The sequence below is a fragment of the Neophocaena asiaeorientalis genome, unplaced genomic scaffold (assembly GCF_003031525.2).
Source record: "Neophocaena asiaeorientalis asiaeorientalis breed wild unplaced genomic scaffold, Neophocaena_asiaeorientalis_V1.1 scaffold96, whole genome shotgun sequence".
NCBI classification, from domain to species: domain Eukaryota; kingdom Metazoa; phylum Chordata; class Mammalia; order Artiodactyla; family Phocoenidae; genus Neophocaena; species Neophocaena asiaeorientalis.
Window position 1 is genome coordinate 6108136 of NW_020175831.1, and position 13190 is coordinate 6121325.

Consider the following 13190-nt stretch of genomic DNA (forward strand, 5'->3'; position numbering starts at 1 on the left):
AATTGGACACCAATTTTAGAGGCTATAAAGATATTTTTCCAAATCACTCATTTGTACTAGCCACACCTTAGAAGAAGGTATGTCCACAAAGAACCTGTGCTATCTTTTTTTTTTTTTTTTAAATAGCAGGAATTACCAATATTGGGCCTACTTCTACTATTTTTAATTTGATGAAGGCTTTTTTCAAGTGATTACCATCATAGAGTACTTAAGCCTTGATACAGGTGTCACGTTCCGCTGGGCACTATCGTGTCTGCTGAGGATGTCTATTGCAATAGGGACAGCATAACTTAATCAGTTAGGAGTGCTACTGAAGCATTAACCTAATTAGGAACAATGAGAGATAGACGTTTTCTAATAACCTTGAATGCTCTGGCCAGATATTACAAAAGGGACACGAGGCTCTTTAAAATAATTATTATCTAAGCATTAGAACAGATAACCCCCCTCCATAAAATAACACAGTAGACATAATTATTATAATAATTCCACGAGAAAATTCGATTTATGTAATGGAATAAAATCTAGGAATGGAATGTTGGGAAGAAGGATCCGTTGTAATGTATATAAGTATAGAGAGATGTACTATTAACATTAAAATTCTCAGCTATTTAAAATAAGAATATTCTGGAATAATTCACACACACGCACACGCACACACACACACACACATATTCATTAACATTCCAAAAAAGGCTAAAACAATCGAACGAATTATATTTGACAGGTTCTTAATCAATTTCATGAGTTTCCTATTTAAATGACTCTAAGAATGTCTCCGTAAGAGAATCAAGCGTGTGTACAGCAGCATAAACGCAGCAGTGAAAATCCAATAAATCCCATTATCAAAATAAATTTCGAAAACAAAACACACACAAAAAAAATAAATGACTCTAAGAAAGTAATGAATGAAGATACTTTTGTTTTTTAAAAAGAAAATATATGGGAATTTAAAGATATTGTCTTTAATAAAAGGATTTGTTATACCTTTAGCTGGTGGCGCCTCCACTTTCTTAGGAACAGGAGTAGGTGCTTCAGGTACTGCTTTCTTAACCACTTCAGGCACTTAAAAGATATTTCATGGACATTTTGAAAAATGACATGCAATTAACAGAACAACAACCATATACCAAAAAACCCACAAACACAAAACATTGATTTAGTTAAAAAATATATTAGCAACCTAAATGGTAATTGCATATATGAAGTATTGACTCTAAAAGTGAGAAGGATATTACTTGGAAATCCTATAAGCAAACATAATACCAACTATAAAAAGATTGTCATAGTCTTTAGCAATGATAGCCTAACAATTATTCTAAAGAGCAAACACCACAGAAATAGATTTTTCCCCACTTGAAGAAAAAAACTAAGGATTGAAAACTAGGAGAAAGTATTACAATAGCATCTGGCCAAAAAAACATTAAAGTGTCAATAGCATAAAATTCTCTCTCTCATTCTAACTGAATTGTAGACGCAGTAGAAAATGTTGGGTCAAGAAAAGGAACACAAAGTTTCAGGTGCCAGTTGTAATTAATCTTCAATTTATCATTGATATGATGTAAGAAAAGTATACTGGCGAATATCAGGCTTAGATGAATTCTGAGAAAGATTCGGAACACCAGACATTTTAAATGTCCAACTCATAAAAGCAGCTGTACCTCTAGGTGGTGCCACCTCCTCAACCTCCTCTATGCGAGGTGGTTCCTCTGGGATCTCTTCTTCTGGAATAGGCTCTTCAGGCTCCTCAAACACTTTAAAAAGATGATTATTTTGTAAATTATTTTTATAATTCATTTGAATATTAGACTAAAACGATACATCTGAAAACTGAGGTTGTCTTATCAGCATAGTTAACTCAGCCTTCTAAGCGCATGTGAAAACTCACTCATCCTTGGAAAAGGTCTTACTATGTCTTCAAAATATGTTAGGCCCTTCACAGAATTTTAGAACTGGAAAGGACTTCAGAAAGAATTTAGTTTAAATTATTATTATTATTTTTAATGGAGGTGGATTTTTTTGAAGTCAAACATTCACTTAGGGGTAGAAGTCAGATTTTCTGCACCAGTTACTTAGGCTTAACTGGAACTCCTCCTGGAGAAGCTAATCCCACAACTGCCCACCAAGTCACCTGATGAAAAATTCCCCATGGCAAATATGGTTTCCCTTCAAAGATTCTCATTAAAGTAAAACAAACAAAACAAACAAGGAAACAAACAGCCTAAGCATGTAAGAAGAGAGATTTGATCGGTTTTAGTTTGCCTTTCCAGTTTCTACTAGGTAAAGAATAATTTCTTTTACAGTGTGAATACATTTATTTTCTGGAGTGAAATGTGCATTTACCTCCTGAAAATATTACACAAAAATAAGACAATGATGCTTTTGAAAATGCTGTTTTCTTAGAAAGTCATCTACCTTCAACTGGTGGAACTTCCTCTTCTTTAGGAACAATGATTCGTCTTTCTTCCACTTTCTTAGGCACCTCAGGAACTTAAAAGATATTGATTGTTTTAGGTGCTCAAAATGCAGGAACCAAGAGGAGTACATAAAGACCAAGTTCCCCGTTTTTCAACACAAGAGAGTTAATAACAGAATGCACATGCACTAGATGAAACATTGACATTTCATAGCATCAGTTAATGAGACAAAAATAAGAGGTTTGTGGTTTAAGATAAAGGGTCCATTAAAGAGACATTCTATCTTTTACTGCTGGAGCCTCTACTTTTTTAGGGAGAGCAATGGGTACTTCAGGGACTGGTTTCTTAGGTACTTCAGGCTCTTTAAAGATATATAAGTTTAGTATTTTTATTTTGTAGGAACAACATACATAGACAAATCAACATAAAATACACAAACACAAAGTAGAAGAACTGACACAGCACAAACACGGATGCAGCAGAGCCCCAACTAACGACTACACACAGACCACACAATGCAAACGTCTATATGGAACATCCCTAAGTGAAGAGCATCACAGTTCAACATCGGGGAAGCAAACACACCCCTGTTGGGAGTGAGGTACCTTTGGCAGGAGGAGCCACTGCTTTCTTAAGACCAGGAGGAGGCACCTTCTTTTCTGGTTCAGGCTTCTTAGGCACCACGGGCACTTTCAAGATATTATTTTATTTTGTAAGTTCATTTCACAGACACAGAGATAATGGACACCACGATAATGTAAGTTATGTTAACAAATACTGGGAAATGGGACATTTTGGCTTTTACACGTGAAGAAAGAAATGGCAGTGTCTAATTCGCTTGGGAATAGCAGTACCTGTGGCAGGAGGAGCCTCCTCTTTCTTGGGAGTGATCACTTTCTTCTCTGGCACCTTCTTCTTAACCTCAGGCACTTTAAAGACATCATTCCATGATAAGAATTTATTGTGAGGGACAAAAAAGAGAGAACACAGGAAGTCCACAGAGAAAGACCAACATGCAACAGTTGCTCAGGGTAGGGACCTAATGCAAGTCAGGAGCCCAAGTGTGACGATATAATTAGGTTTTGTGGAGGAAGGGATCAGCAACCTATTTGAATACCAGAGGACAGATGCTGTCATTTCATCCACTTAAATTTCACTAGAAATTAATTAAATCATTACCTAAAAAATATTTCTGAATTCCTGAAATCCAATAAAGGATCGGCTTTACTGTTTCACTGCTTATAAGACTATTTAACCTAGTGGAGAGGTCATGCTTATTTTAAGTAGTGATGTCATAAACTTTTGCAGAAAGTATTATTGAGCTTTAAGGCATAAATATATTATGTCCTGTACTATGAACTGATTGAATATGATAAATCTGGATACTATTCATTCAGTGATAGAGTACTTTTATATATCTTAATTTTATCCTCACAATAATATCTGAGCCTGCTAGAACTGACATTAGTATCCCCATTTTATAGGAGAGGAACTTTAGGCTCAGATCAGTTAAAGGACTTGCTCAGGCTAACACAGCAAGATACAAATTCAAGGCTAAAATCAAAACCTGCTGGGCTACCATCTGTATGTATGTATCAGAAGACATAAGCTCTTATGCAATGCTTTCATAAATACATTAATCTTTCTTTTACCTTTTCATCCTGATGTTAAAAATGCACTTAATATACATGGTTGAGGAAGACATTTAGGAAGATTTGTTCATCATATTTTTCAGGTATTTTTTGTGTAGATAATTCAGCCTTGTAAAATATCTATATGAAAATTATTATGCTTAATAAAATTATAGGGAATTGGATAGAATTTTGGGGGCAGTTTTGGGACAATACTTCCTTCCATCTTCGCTCTTGAATACTGCTTTGCAGCCAATAAAAAGTGGATATCAGTGTTCCTGAACATTTTTAGAAATTAATGTGACTATCTAGTTTACAAACATAAATTTTCCTAAATCCCAGTTCAACTATAATTTTTCTGGTGAACGTATGGATGAAGAATGTGTATTCACTTTGGGGAGGTGTACCTTTGGGTGGTGGAGGTTCCACTTTTTTAGGAGCTGGAACAGGGACTTTCTTCTCTGGTACAGGTTTCTTTGGCACTTCAGGCACTTAAAAACATTCATTTTAAGACATTAAAAATCACATGTACAGCACTGTATATGTAACAAAAAGACACATGAGAATAAGGCCACAAACAACTAAATAACATTTCATATCATAAAATTTGAAAAGACATTCAGACGATTTACAATAAATAGACACATAAGACAGACACAAAACAATAAGAGCACACGTCTGGAATGTTTTCTAAGATTTAGATGGTAGAAGACACAGAGAGTAAAGCAACATAGATAAAATTAGAGATGAACAAAAAAGATGGAAAGGCAGAATTCAACACAAAAGAGGCCTGATGACTTCAAGAAGAACTGCTATACCTCGTGCAGGTACTGGCACCTTAGCTTTAATTCCTGGAGGAACTGCTTCTTCTTCAGGTACAAATTCTTCCTCCCCAGGAGGAATTTCCTCTTCTTCAGGAGCAACTTCCTCTTCCTCTGATAGAATTTCCTCTTCCTCTGGTGGAACTTCCTCTTCCTCTGGTGGAAATTCCTCTTCCTCAGGTGGAACTTCCTCTTCTTCAGGTGGAATTTCCTCTTCTGCTGGTGGAACTTCCTCTTCCTCAGGTAGAACTTCCTCTTCAAGAACAATTTCTTCTTCAAATACAACTTTCTCTTCCCGAAGTAGAGCTACAGGAACTGGAACTGGAACTGGCTCACGTTTCTTTGGCACTTTAAAGATATTTTTCAATAGGACAAGCATCACTTTTATGTACAATATTCAAAACAGTGGGACAACATGAAAAGCAAATATTCTGTGATCATAAAGCATCAACTGTCACCAACATAAGTAATTATAATTAGTGAGGCTGTATAATGCCGGTTAGTTTTCCTTTTTTGCCTTGGTTTTGTTCGAGGTTAATGTACCTTTGGGTGATGGAGCTTCCACTTTTTTCGGAACAGGTGTTGGCTCCTTTTCTTCTGTGATGACCTTCTTGGGCACCACTGGCACTTTAAAGATATTATTTGTCTTTAAGAATGTGCTCTTTTACATGTCTTAGAGCAATAGACATAAAAAGGAATCATGAAATATCTGACTTTTATATTTCTAACAAGATAGACAATTGTTTAAAACATGTAATGTTATAAGGGAATTTGTATGTGAATATATGTAAATGTAAGGTTTTTTCCCATGGACTTTAAATGATGAAGTGACGTACCTTTTGCAGATGGAGCCTCTACTTTCTTAGGAGCAGGAACCAGCACCTTCTTCTCAGGCACAGGCTTCTTGGGCACTTCTGGCACTTTAAAGAAATGATTTAGAGAAACATTTTACACAACCTAAAATTTTGAGTCTAGGTGTAGTTTCAAAAAGATTAAGGTCATAAGAGTATGACCAAGTTACTTCAAGAAGCATTTTACCTTTAAAATAAAATTTTTTCTTTTCCATAAAGGAATACTAAAGTGTTGCATCCCCAAAGAGCACGTAATTGAACCTTTTAATTTTTTACTCATATGCAAAGTTGAAATTTAAAAAATTTTATGACATTGCAAGTTCATGTACCTTTGGCAGGTGGAGCTTCCACCTTTTCAGGAACCGGTACTGGCACTTTCTCCTCTGGTACAGGTTTCTTGGGTACTTCGGGAACTTTAAAGATATCAAATAGGGTTAGTGTCAAATTTTTCACCCATAGAGAAGACTCTAGCAATTTTAGGCCTTATTGAAGCATCATAGATATTCTAACACTTTCACTTTAAGAATGAAAATAATAATTATAACAGCCACAAAACAAAGGCCAGAAAATGCACAAAAATTAAGATTAAAAAACACTGAAAAAACATAGACTGATAAAGACAACACACAATGTCTGGTAAATGATGATTTTGTCCATTTTTGGTATTACAATTAGAATTTGCTTTACTCTAAGAACTTTCCACTAAAGAGGAGGAACCAAGCATGAAGCACCAGCATGCTTTTTTGAAGGTAAAATTTCAGAGCTGAATACACAATAAACTGCTCCAGTAACCAGCTTGTCTTGGCATTGATATTGTTAATATCATCATGGGGGAAAGAACTGATACGGCTCACCAAGTTACACTATCAATGCATGGGTAAATTATTACACTATTCCACTGATGGATTACAAAGAGATGTACCTTTAGCTGGTGGAGCCTTCTCTTTCTTAGGAATGGGCACAGGAACCTTCTCCTCTGGCTTCTTAGGAATCTCAGGCACTTTAAAGATATTGTTTACTGATAAGTTCTTACTACCAGTAACAACACATCCACACAAAGGATAGTTAACAAACAACAGGACAGTTTCAAAGAATAGACAGTAACACACACAAGGTTCTGAATTCAGGATAATTAGCTATTTATATGCAGATGAAGTCTTTTATATGCTCATGATAAGAGTGGTGGTGTACCTTTTGCTGGTGGGGCTTCCTTCTTTTTGGGAACAGGAACAGGTTTCTTCTCTTCTGGAACAGGTTTCTTGGGTACCTCAGGCACTTTAAAGATATTATGAAGAATTTTGGAAATGTCACAGAAAAGATATAAAATGTGAAAAGCAACTACAGAAATCATACTTCAGCATCTTAAAGTGTCTTTTTCTAAAATAAGCAGAATTGGTCATCAGTGCTAATAAATCCTAGAATCTGACCAAATTGGATACAAAAGATGCTGCTGCTTATCCCTTGGCAGGAGATATAATCTACCTTTGATGGGTACCACTGGTACCACTTCTTCAGTTACGAGCTCCTCTTCTTCTTCAGTTATGAGTTCTTCTTTTTCATGAATGTACTCTTCTTCTTCAAAATATTCCTCTACTTGGGTTACAGCTTCCTCTTCAAAGGCAATCTCTTCTGGTTGTCTTTTAGGTACTTCAGGCACTTTAAAGATATTATCTTTAGGTTGGATATTTTCCAATTATTCAATAAGATTAAGACACGTTAGGAACATAGCCATTTGTAATAGAAGAAGGAATAGGCTTTATCTTTCCCACAGAACTCTACACATAGAACTGAACATGAATTTCATACCAAAAAAGACAAACAACACATTAAAAAGAGTGAATATAGGTACCTCTAACAGGTGCTGCTACTTCTTTTTTAGGAACAGGTACTTTTTCTTCTGTGACAACCCTCTTGGGCTTCATGGGCACTTAAAACATTAAGTATAAGGAAATTTTATTGTCAGAAACAGGGTACCCAGCGAATGCTTGCTTTATTGTATTTTAAGGAAATAGAGTAACGCTGCAAGTGCCTCTCATATAAGAGATATGTGATTGTTCATTCATAAGAAACTTCAGATTCTCCATGGAAAGGATTCTGAACCTTACTGGAATAAAAACATACAAAAGTACTCAAGGAGGTCTGAGGTAGCAGAGACCAAGTGTGAAATGATGTTTAGTGTTTGGGTATCTCTGCTTGTATGAAACATCCTTTACTGAAAAGCTAAATTTACTTCTGGATAAGTATACTTTCTGAAATTGCAGTGAAGTTACTTAATAGTAAAAAGCAGGGAAAAATGGTTAGACATTGAGTTAACTCTTATTTTCAATCTTCAAAATGACTTTAGGATCAATAAACAGGTATTAAACTGTGGTGAATACTGTTATATCATCACATCAATTTAGATAAGTCAGGAATGTGCCAAATGGTCACTGATTTTAAATCCAAACATTCTATCTTATATGTATTGTAGCCATGTGTTAGGACACAGCCACTGTATAAGAAGCTATGGATATATTTTGAAATAACTTTGAAATAACTTTTCCTTTTAAGATAACATTATTTTTTTATCCTGTATTTACAGATTTTTACATCCAACATCCACCTATTAATATAAAAGACACAAAACAATGAAGAAAAAAAAAAAGCAAAACACAGCTGCTTTAGTTTTAAAAGAGACATTATAAAAGACCACAATCGAGGAAGGAAATTATACCTTTATCAGCTGGTTCAGTCACCTGCTCTTTTTCACGTTTGGTAATTGAAATGTGTATTTTTTCCTCAACAACTTTCTTTGCTTCTTCAGGCACTTTAAAGATATTAATTATTAGAGACCATTAAAACCAACCACACGAATATGTAAATAAAAATACATGAAATGCCGAGAAATGTAAGAATCGGCACCAAACAATATATTCAGTAAAGACAAAGAACATCAGACAAGGTAGTAAGACACGTTTATAGAACATAAGTAAAAAAGATGTTTTTGGTAGTTATTACGCTGCCATGTACCTTTGGGCGGTGGAGGTTTGAGTTTCTTAGGAATGGGCACTGGTACTTTTTCTTCAGGGACCACTTTCTTCGGCACTTTAAAACATCAATATTAACAGATTTAAAAACCAGAATCAAACTTCTTAAGAGTAGTAAGAAGAAAAAAATAAGAAATATGATGTACAACATAATGACCCCAAACACACACACGATTGGTACTCTGCCACTTCAACATGGATTTATACTTGGACAGACATGTAGGGACCACAGGTCTCATGACTGATAATGTTTTTCTCACTCTACCTTTAGCTGGTGGGATCTTTGGTTTTGTGGGAACCGGTTCTTCCTGGACAGGCTTTACTGGGGTGGGCTTCTCAGGCTCTTTAAAAATATATACAGGGTATCTAATGTTAGACATTTTTGTTAGAACATATTTCTTCAATGGATACGAAGAATTAAAATAATATATCTTATCTACAGCATAGGCATAGACTCTAGAGGTGAGTGAGAATCAGAGATCCGAGTAGAATAAGGTATAAAAGACCTAAAAAAGCGTTTATTGCTATTTCCTCCTTGCTATTTACTTCAGTTAGGTAATTGTGACTCCCTTTTACATATTATATTATCATTTCACTTCAGGTAGACAAAATCATGGTTAAACTCCTCCCCACATAATATTGTTTTTTAATTCTATTTGTAAAACTACATAGAACATTCTCAAAGTTAGGCTGTGAAACATCAAAAATAGAATAAGTGAAATAATATTGCTTCATTTTGAAATTCCAATAGAAACTTATTCCTACAGATTTGATCTTCACAAAGATAAAACCCAATGGCTTGTGTTGGCTTTCTCTATGTTTACTTTTGAAGCAGTCTTTGTGAAGTTTGGATGATGGGAACCCCGAGGGTAGGGTGTTTTCTCAATAGCCTATTATGTTTGATAATAACAAGGTTCAGGATGAGAGATGTTGAGAAATTTGTGGTCATGTATTAGAATGATCAAGGGCACTTGAAGATAGACTCTTGACCTTTTGGAGAAAGAAACGTAATGACATTTTCTTATAAGCAAAAAGGAGAGGAAATAGATTATGCCCAGAACCAAACTCTAACACAACTTTACGATTTATAGAGATTTTTTTTTTCTAGAAGTTATCCAAGAAAAAAAAAATTCTGAATTTGCCAAACAAAACAAAGTTCTTTCCAAATTTCTTTGGGCATTCAAAATTTTATCCTGTTCTATGGATTTTACTCATATTTAATGTGGTTTCAGGTTTGCAGATCTGCTCATACCTGTGACATATTCTTCATGTTCTTTATACTCTTCGTAATGTTCGAATTCATGCTCCTCATACTCTTCATATTGATCATATTCTTCTGTTGGTTCATACTCCTCAAATTCTTTATAATCATGTTCTTCATATTCCTCTTCCCATTGTACTGAAACAGTTTCTTCTTCCTGGGTGTAAGCCCATTCTTTCTCTGCTGTTACAGTTACTTCTGGAATAATATTGACAACAGGTGCATTTTACTTGAAGCCCATTTAGGGACCATAGTGACAATGTGCTGTGATCTCATTCCTTGCTGATGGTCTCATGCACTGGTTATGGGAGAGCCTGACTGTCCTTTGCTGGCCAAGGTATTACAGAGTGTACATTTGCTATTTATAATTTCAAATGTTAGATTCCCTGCCTTTAGGCAACAATAAGCCAATAAAGAATGAGAGTCAAATTAGAAACTAACAGGCAAAGAGCTGTGTAGGTTCATGCTTCATTTTATTATCTAGTCAAAGCACAATATACCTTTAGCTGCTGGAGGTTCTCTTTTTGGAACTTCAATGGATACCTTTTGTTCTTTGACAGCTCTTTTCCTGAGTTCAGTCACTTTAAAAAGAATAATTATTAAAAGTGAATTGCAAGATTCAGAATAACATGTGTTAAGAGAACTTGTGTGTGCAATCCAAGGACAAAGAGGACAAAGATGACCATAACCATGCTCGTTGTTTAAATTTTTCATTTAAGTGGTAAGAAAAATCAATAGACTTGGAAATAAACATGTTCTAATATATATATAAATACTTTTTTCTAAGCTACTTAATACTTAAAAGACATTGAATAACTTTAAGAAGATCAAGTAGTATTTATAAAAGAAATAAAAAAAGACAACTAGACAGTATAAACAATGACTATCAAACAAGCATTAGACAGAAGGTTGCATCACATGAATAGTTTCTTCACTTTAATTCTAAGGTGTTTTCATAAGCTCTACTGGCACAATGTAGAAAATTGAGGATTTAAAAAATTTAAATTTCATCAAAGGTTGCCACACAAAACAAGCATTTCTGCAAAGGAGTTTAGTATATAGACAAAGAACCATTAGAAGATAAATTCATTTTAAGGGAAAGTATCTACACGTTTGTATGGAGTTTCATTTTTGTTTTTGTTTTTTTTTGAGAAGAAGAGACAGAATATTTTCTGGTATCAGAAATATTTAGTTTTGAGATGATACGGAATAGCATATGCATATTACTTACTTTGTAATACATATTTAAATTATTTTCTCTAAGGATCCCAATTCCACTAGATTAGTTATACCTATAAGCTTATTTTGATACCTAAAAGCTTATTTTGATTTTTGGAAAAGTTGGTATACCTTTTACTGGTGGCTCCTCCTCTTTTCTAGGCTTGAGTTTTGGAACTTTTTCTTCTGGAACAGCTCTCTTGGGTTCCTCAGGCACTTTAAAGACAGATTTCACTTTAAAGAACTGTTTTCCTCATTCAAACAACAAAAAGGTAGTTGTATAGTAGTAACTCAAACATAAAAGACTTGATATTTTCACGATTTCAAACATAAAACAACTATAACAATGACAACAAAACCCCAACACCCATAACTAGTGTATTTGGTAAAGAGAATAGGGTAGGTACAATATTCTGTGTATTGAAAGGCCCCATGTACCTCTTGGTCTTGGAGGCTCCACTTTTTTAGTTACAGCAACGTGAACTTTTTCTTCCTGGGCAATTTGCATGTGCCTCTCAGTCACTTGAAAGATAATTTTAGGATTACGGAGTTATATTACTTAAAGTGGAATTTTAAAAAATGTATTAGCCAGAAAGTATTGTGATTTTAGAGTATAACAATTTTACAAGGTACGCACAAATGAACTTCACAACAAGTAATAGTCCACCATAGACAAGGCAATAATATATCCTTGCGGCCAACATACACCAATAACCTCCATACAGAAGGGGTGACCCAAGGACAGCAGTGAGAGGATGAGAAAGACAAGACATGTTTCTAGTTGTTGTGCTGGGGGGTTTCGTTTACCTTTGGTGGGAGGAGGTTCTTCTATCTTAGCCACTTTGGGAGGAGCCCTTTTTTCAGGAACTGGTTTCTTTGGCTCTTCTGGCACTTAAAAGACATTGCACAACACGATCAGACATACAAATGTGAAAAACACTAAACATAGGCACACTTATTTTCTTGTTAATGTCATAAAAATTTGAAGAATGTATCAATTTAAGATTTAAAAAGACAGGTATTATTCAAGAATAAAGGAAAGCCCAATATACCTTTGGCTGGTGGCACCTTTTCCTTTTTGGGAACTGCAGCAGGAATTTTCTTTTCTGGCACAATTTTCTTAGGTACTTCAGGAACTTTAGAAATATTAGGTTTAAGAATATTAGCTTACAGGAGAAGTGTAATTTTGGGGCAAAGAACTCACTTTATGAGAAGATCACACATTTACACAAACATTAATGTCTATAGTCAGTAAAAATGTTTACACGTATATGCTGACAAAACTGAGGCAGTTATTCAAACTAAAGGCATTATTATAGCTATTAAGACAAATGGTATCCCATTGCTTCGAGAGAGAATTGTACCTTTAGCTGGTGGAGGCTCCTCTATTTTAGCAGGAGTTTTCGGTTTGGGTACAATTTTCTTCTTAGGCACTTGAAAAGATTATAAAATACATTTGTGGAAATGTCCAGATTTCTTTTTAATGAAAATTTAAGGAATATTTTTATTACACATGATATTTATCAACATTTGCAATACAGACAAAAAATTAACTACAAGAGGACATTAAGAATGGGACAAGCCAAACACATATGGGGCTAGAATTAATCTAAGAGTTGGTCTACCTTCGGCTGGTTCAGCGTCCACTTTCTCAGAAATAAAGTGCAGCTCTTCTTCTACAACATATTCCTCAGGCTCTTCCATCACTTTAAAGATATCAATTTCAAAGAAGACAGGTTGTAGTGTTTTTCATGTTTAATTTTAGCTGTACTTTATTATGTCAAAAAGTAAGTAAAATAGTAAAAGTTTAACACTTTCCAACTCCCTGATTGTTCTCATTTAAAATACCCAAAGAAGAAGATTTTAATCAAAGCATATGCCTTAATAAAGAGCATAGAAAATAAGTTTCAGTAAGTATAACATAAAGATAACAATGCTTGTATTCACAGGAAGAACAGGACAAGT

At 34.7% G+C, this 13190-nt stretch overlaps 1 protein-coding gene across 1 annotated transcript in view; it reads right to left on the bottom strand.

The window, feature by feature from the left end:
- Nucleotides 1-13190, bottom strand: part of TTN (titin) — a 276735-nt gene that overhangs the window by 140320 nt on the left and 123225 nt on the right. The window contains exons 126-148 of the mRNA XM_024732830.1: nucleotides 12851-12931; nucleotides 12590-12658; nucleotides 12278-12361; nucleotides 12033-12116; nucleotides 11664-11747; nucleotides 11358-11441; nucleotides 10508-10588; nucleotides 9999-10205; nucleotides 9012-9089; nucleotides 8730-8804; nucleotides 8434-8526; nucleotides 7570-7647; nucleotides 7203-7376; nucleotides 6912-6995; nucleotides 6643-6720; nucleotides 6050-6133; nucleotides 5706-5789; nucleotides 5413-5496; nucleotides 4867-5217; nucleotides 3272-3346; nucleotides 2416-2490; nucleotides 1662-1754; nucleotides 988-1065 (exon numbers count right to left, since the gene is read on the bottom strand). Coding sequence (XP_024588598.1) covers nucleotides 988-1065; nucleotides 1662-1754; nucleotides 2416-2490; nucleotides 3272-3346; nucleotides 4867-5217; nucleotides 5413-5496; nucleotides 5706-5789; nucleotides 6050-6133; nucleotides 6643-6720; nucleotides 6912-6995; nucleotides 7203-7376; nucleotides 7570-7647; nucleotides 8434-8526; nucleotides 8730-8804; nucleotides 9012-9089; nucleotides 9999-10205; nucleotides 10508-10588; nucleotides 11358-11441; nucleotides 11664-11747; nucleotides 12033-12116; nucleotides 12278-12361; nucleotides 12590-12658; nucleotides 12851-12931 — 2358 coding nt within the window. The remainder of the gene's footprint in view (nucleotides 1-987; nucleotides 1066-1661; nucleotides 1755-2415; nucleotides 2491-3271; nucleotides 3347-4866; nucleotides 5218-5412; nucleotides 5497-5705; nucleotides 5790-6049; nucleotides 6134-6642; nucleotides 6721-6911; nucleotides 6996-7202; nucleotides 7377-7569; nucleotides 7648-8433; nucleotides 8527-8729; nucleotides 8805-9011; nucleotides 9090-9998; nucleotides 10206-10507; nucleotides 10589-11357; nucleotides 11442-11663; nucleotides 11748-12032; nucleotides 12117-12277; nucleotides 12362-12589; nucleotides 12659-12850; nucleotides 12932-13190) is intronic.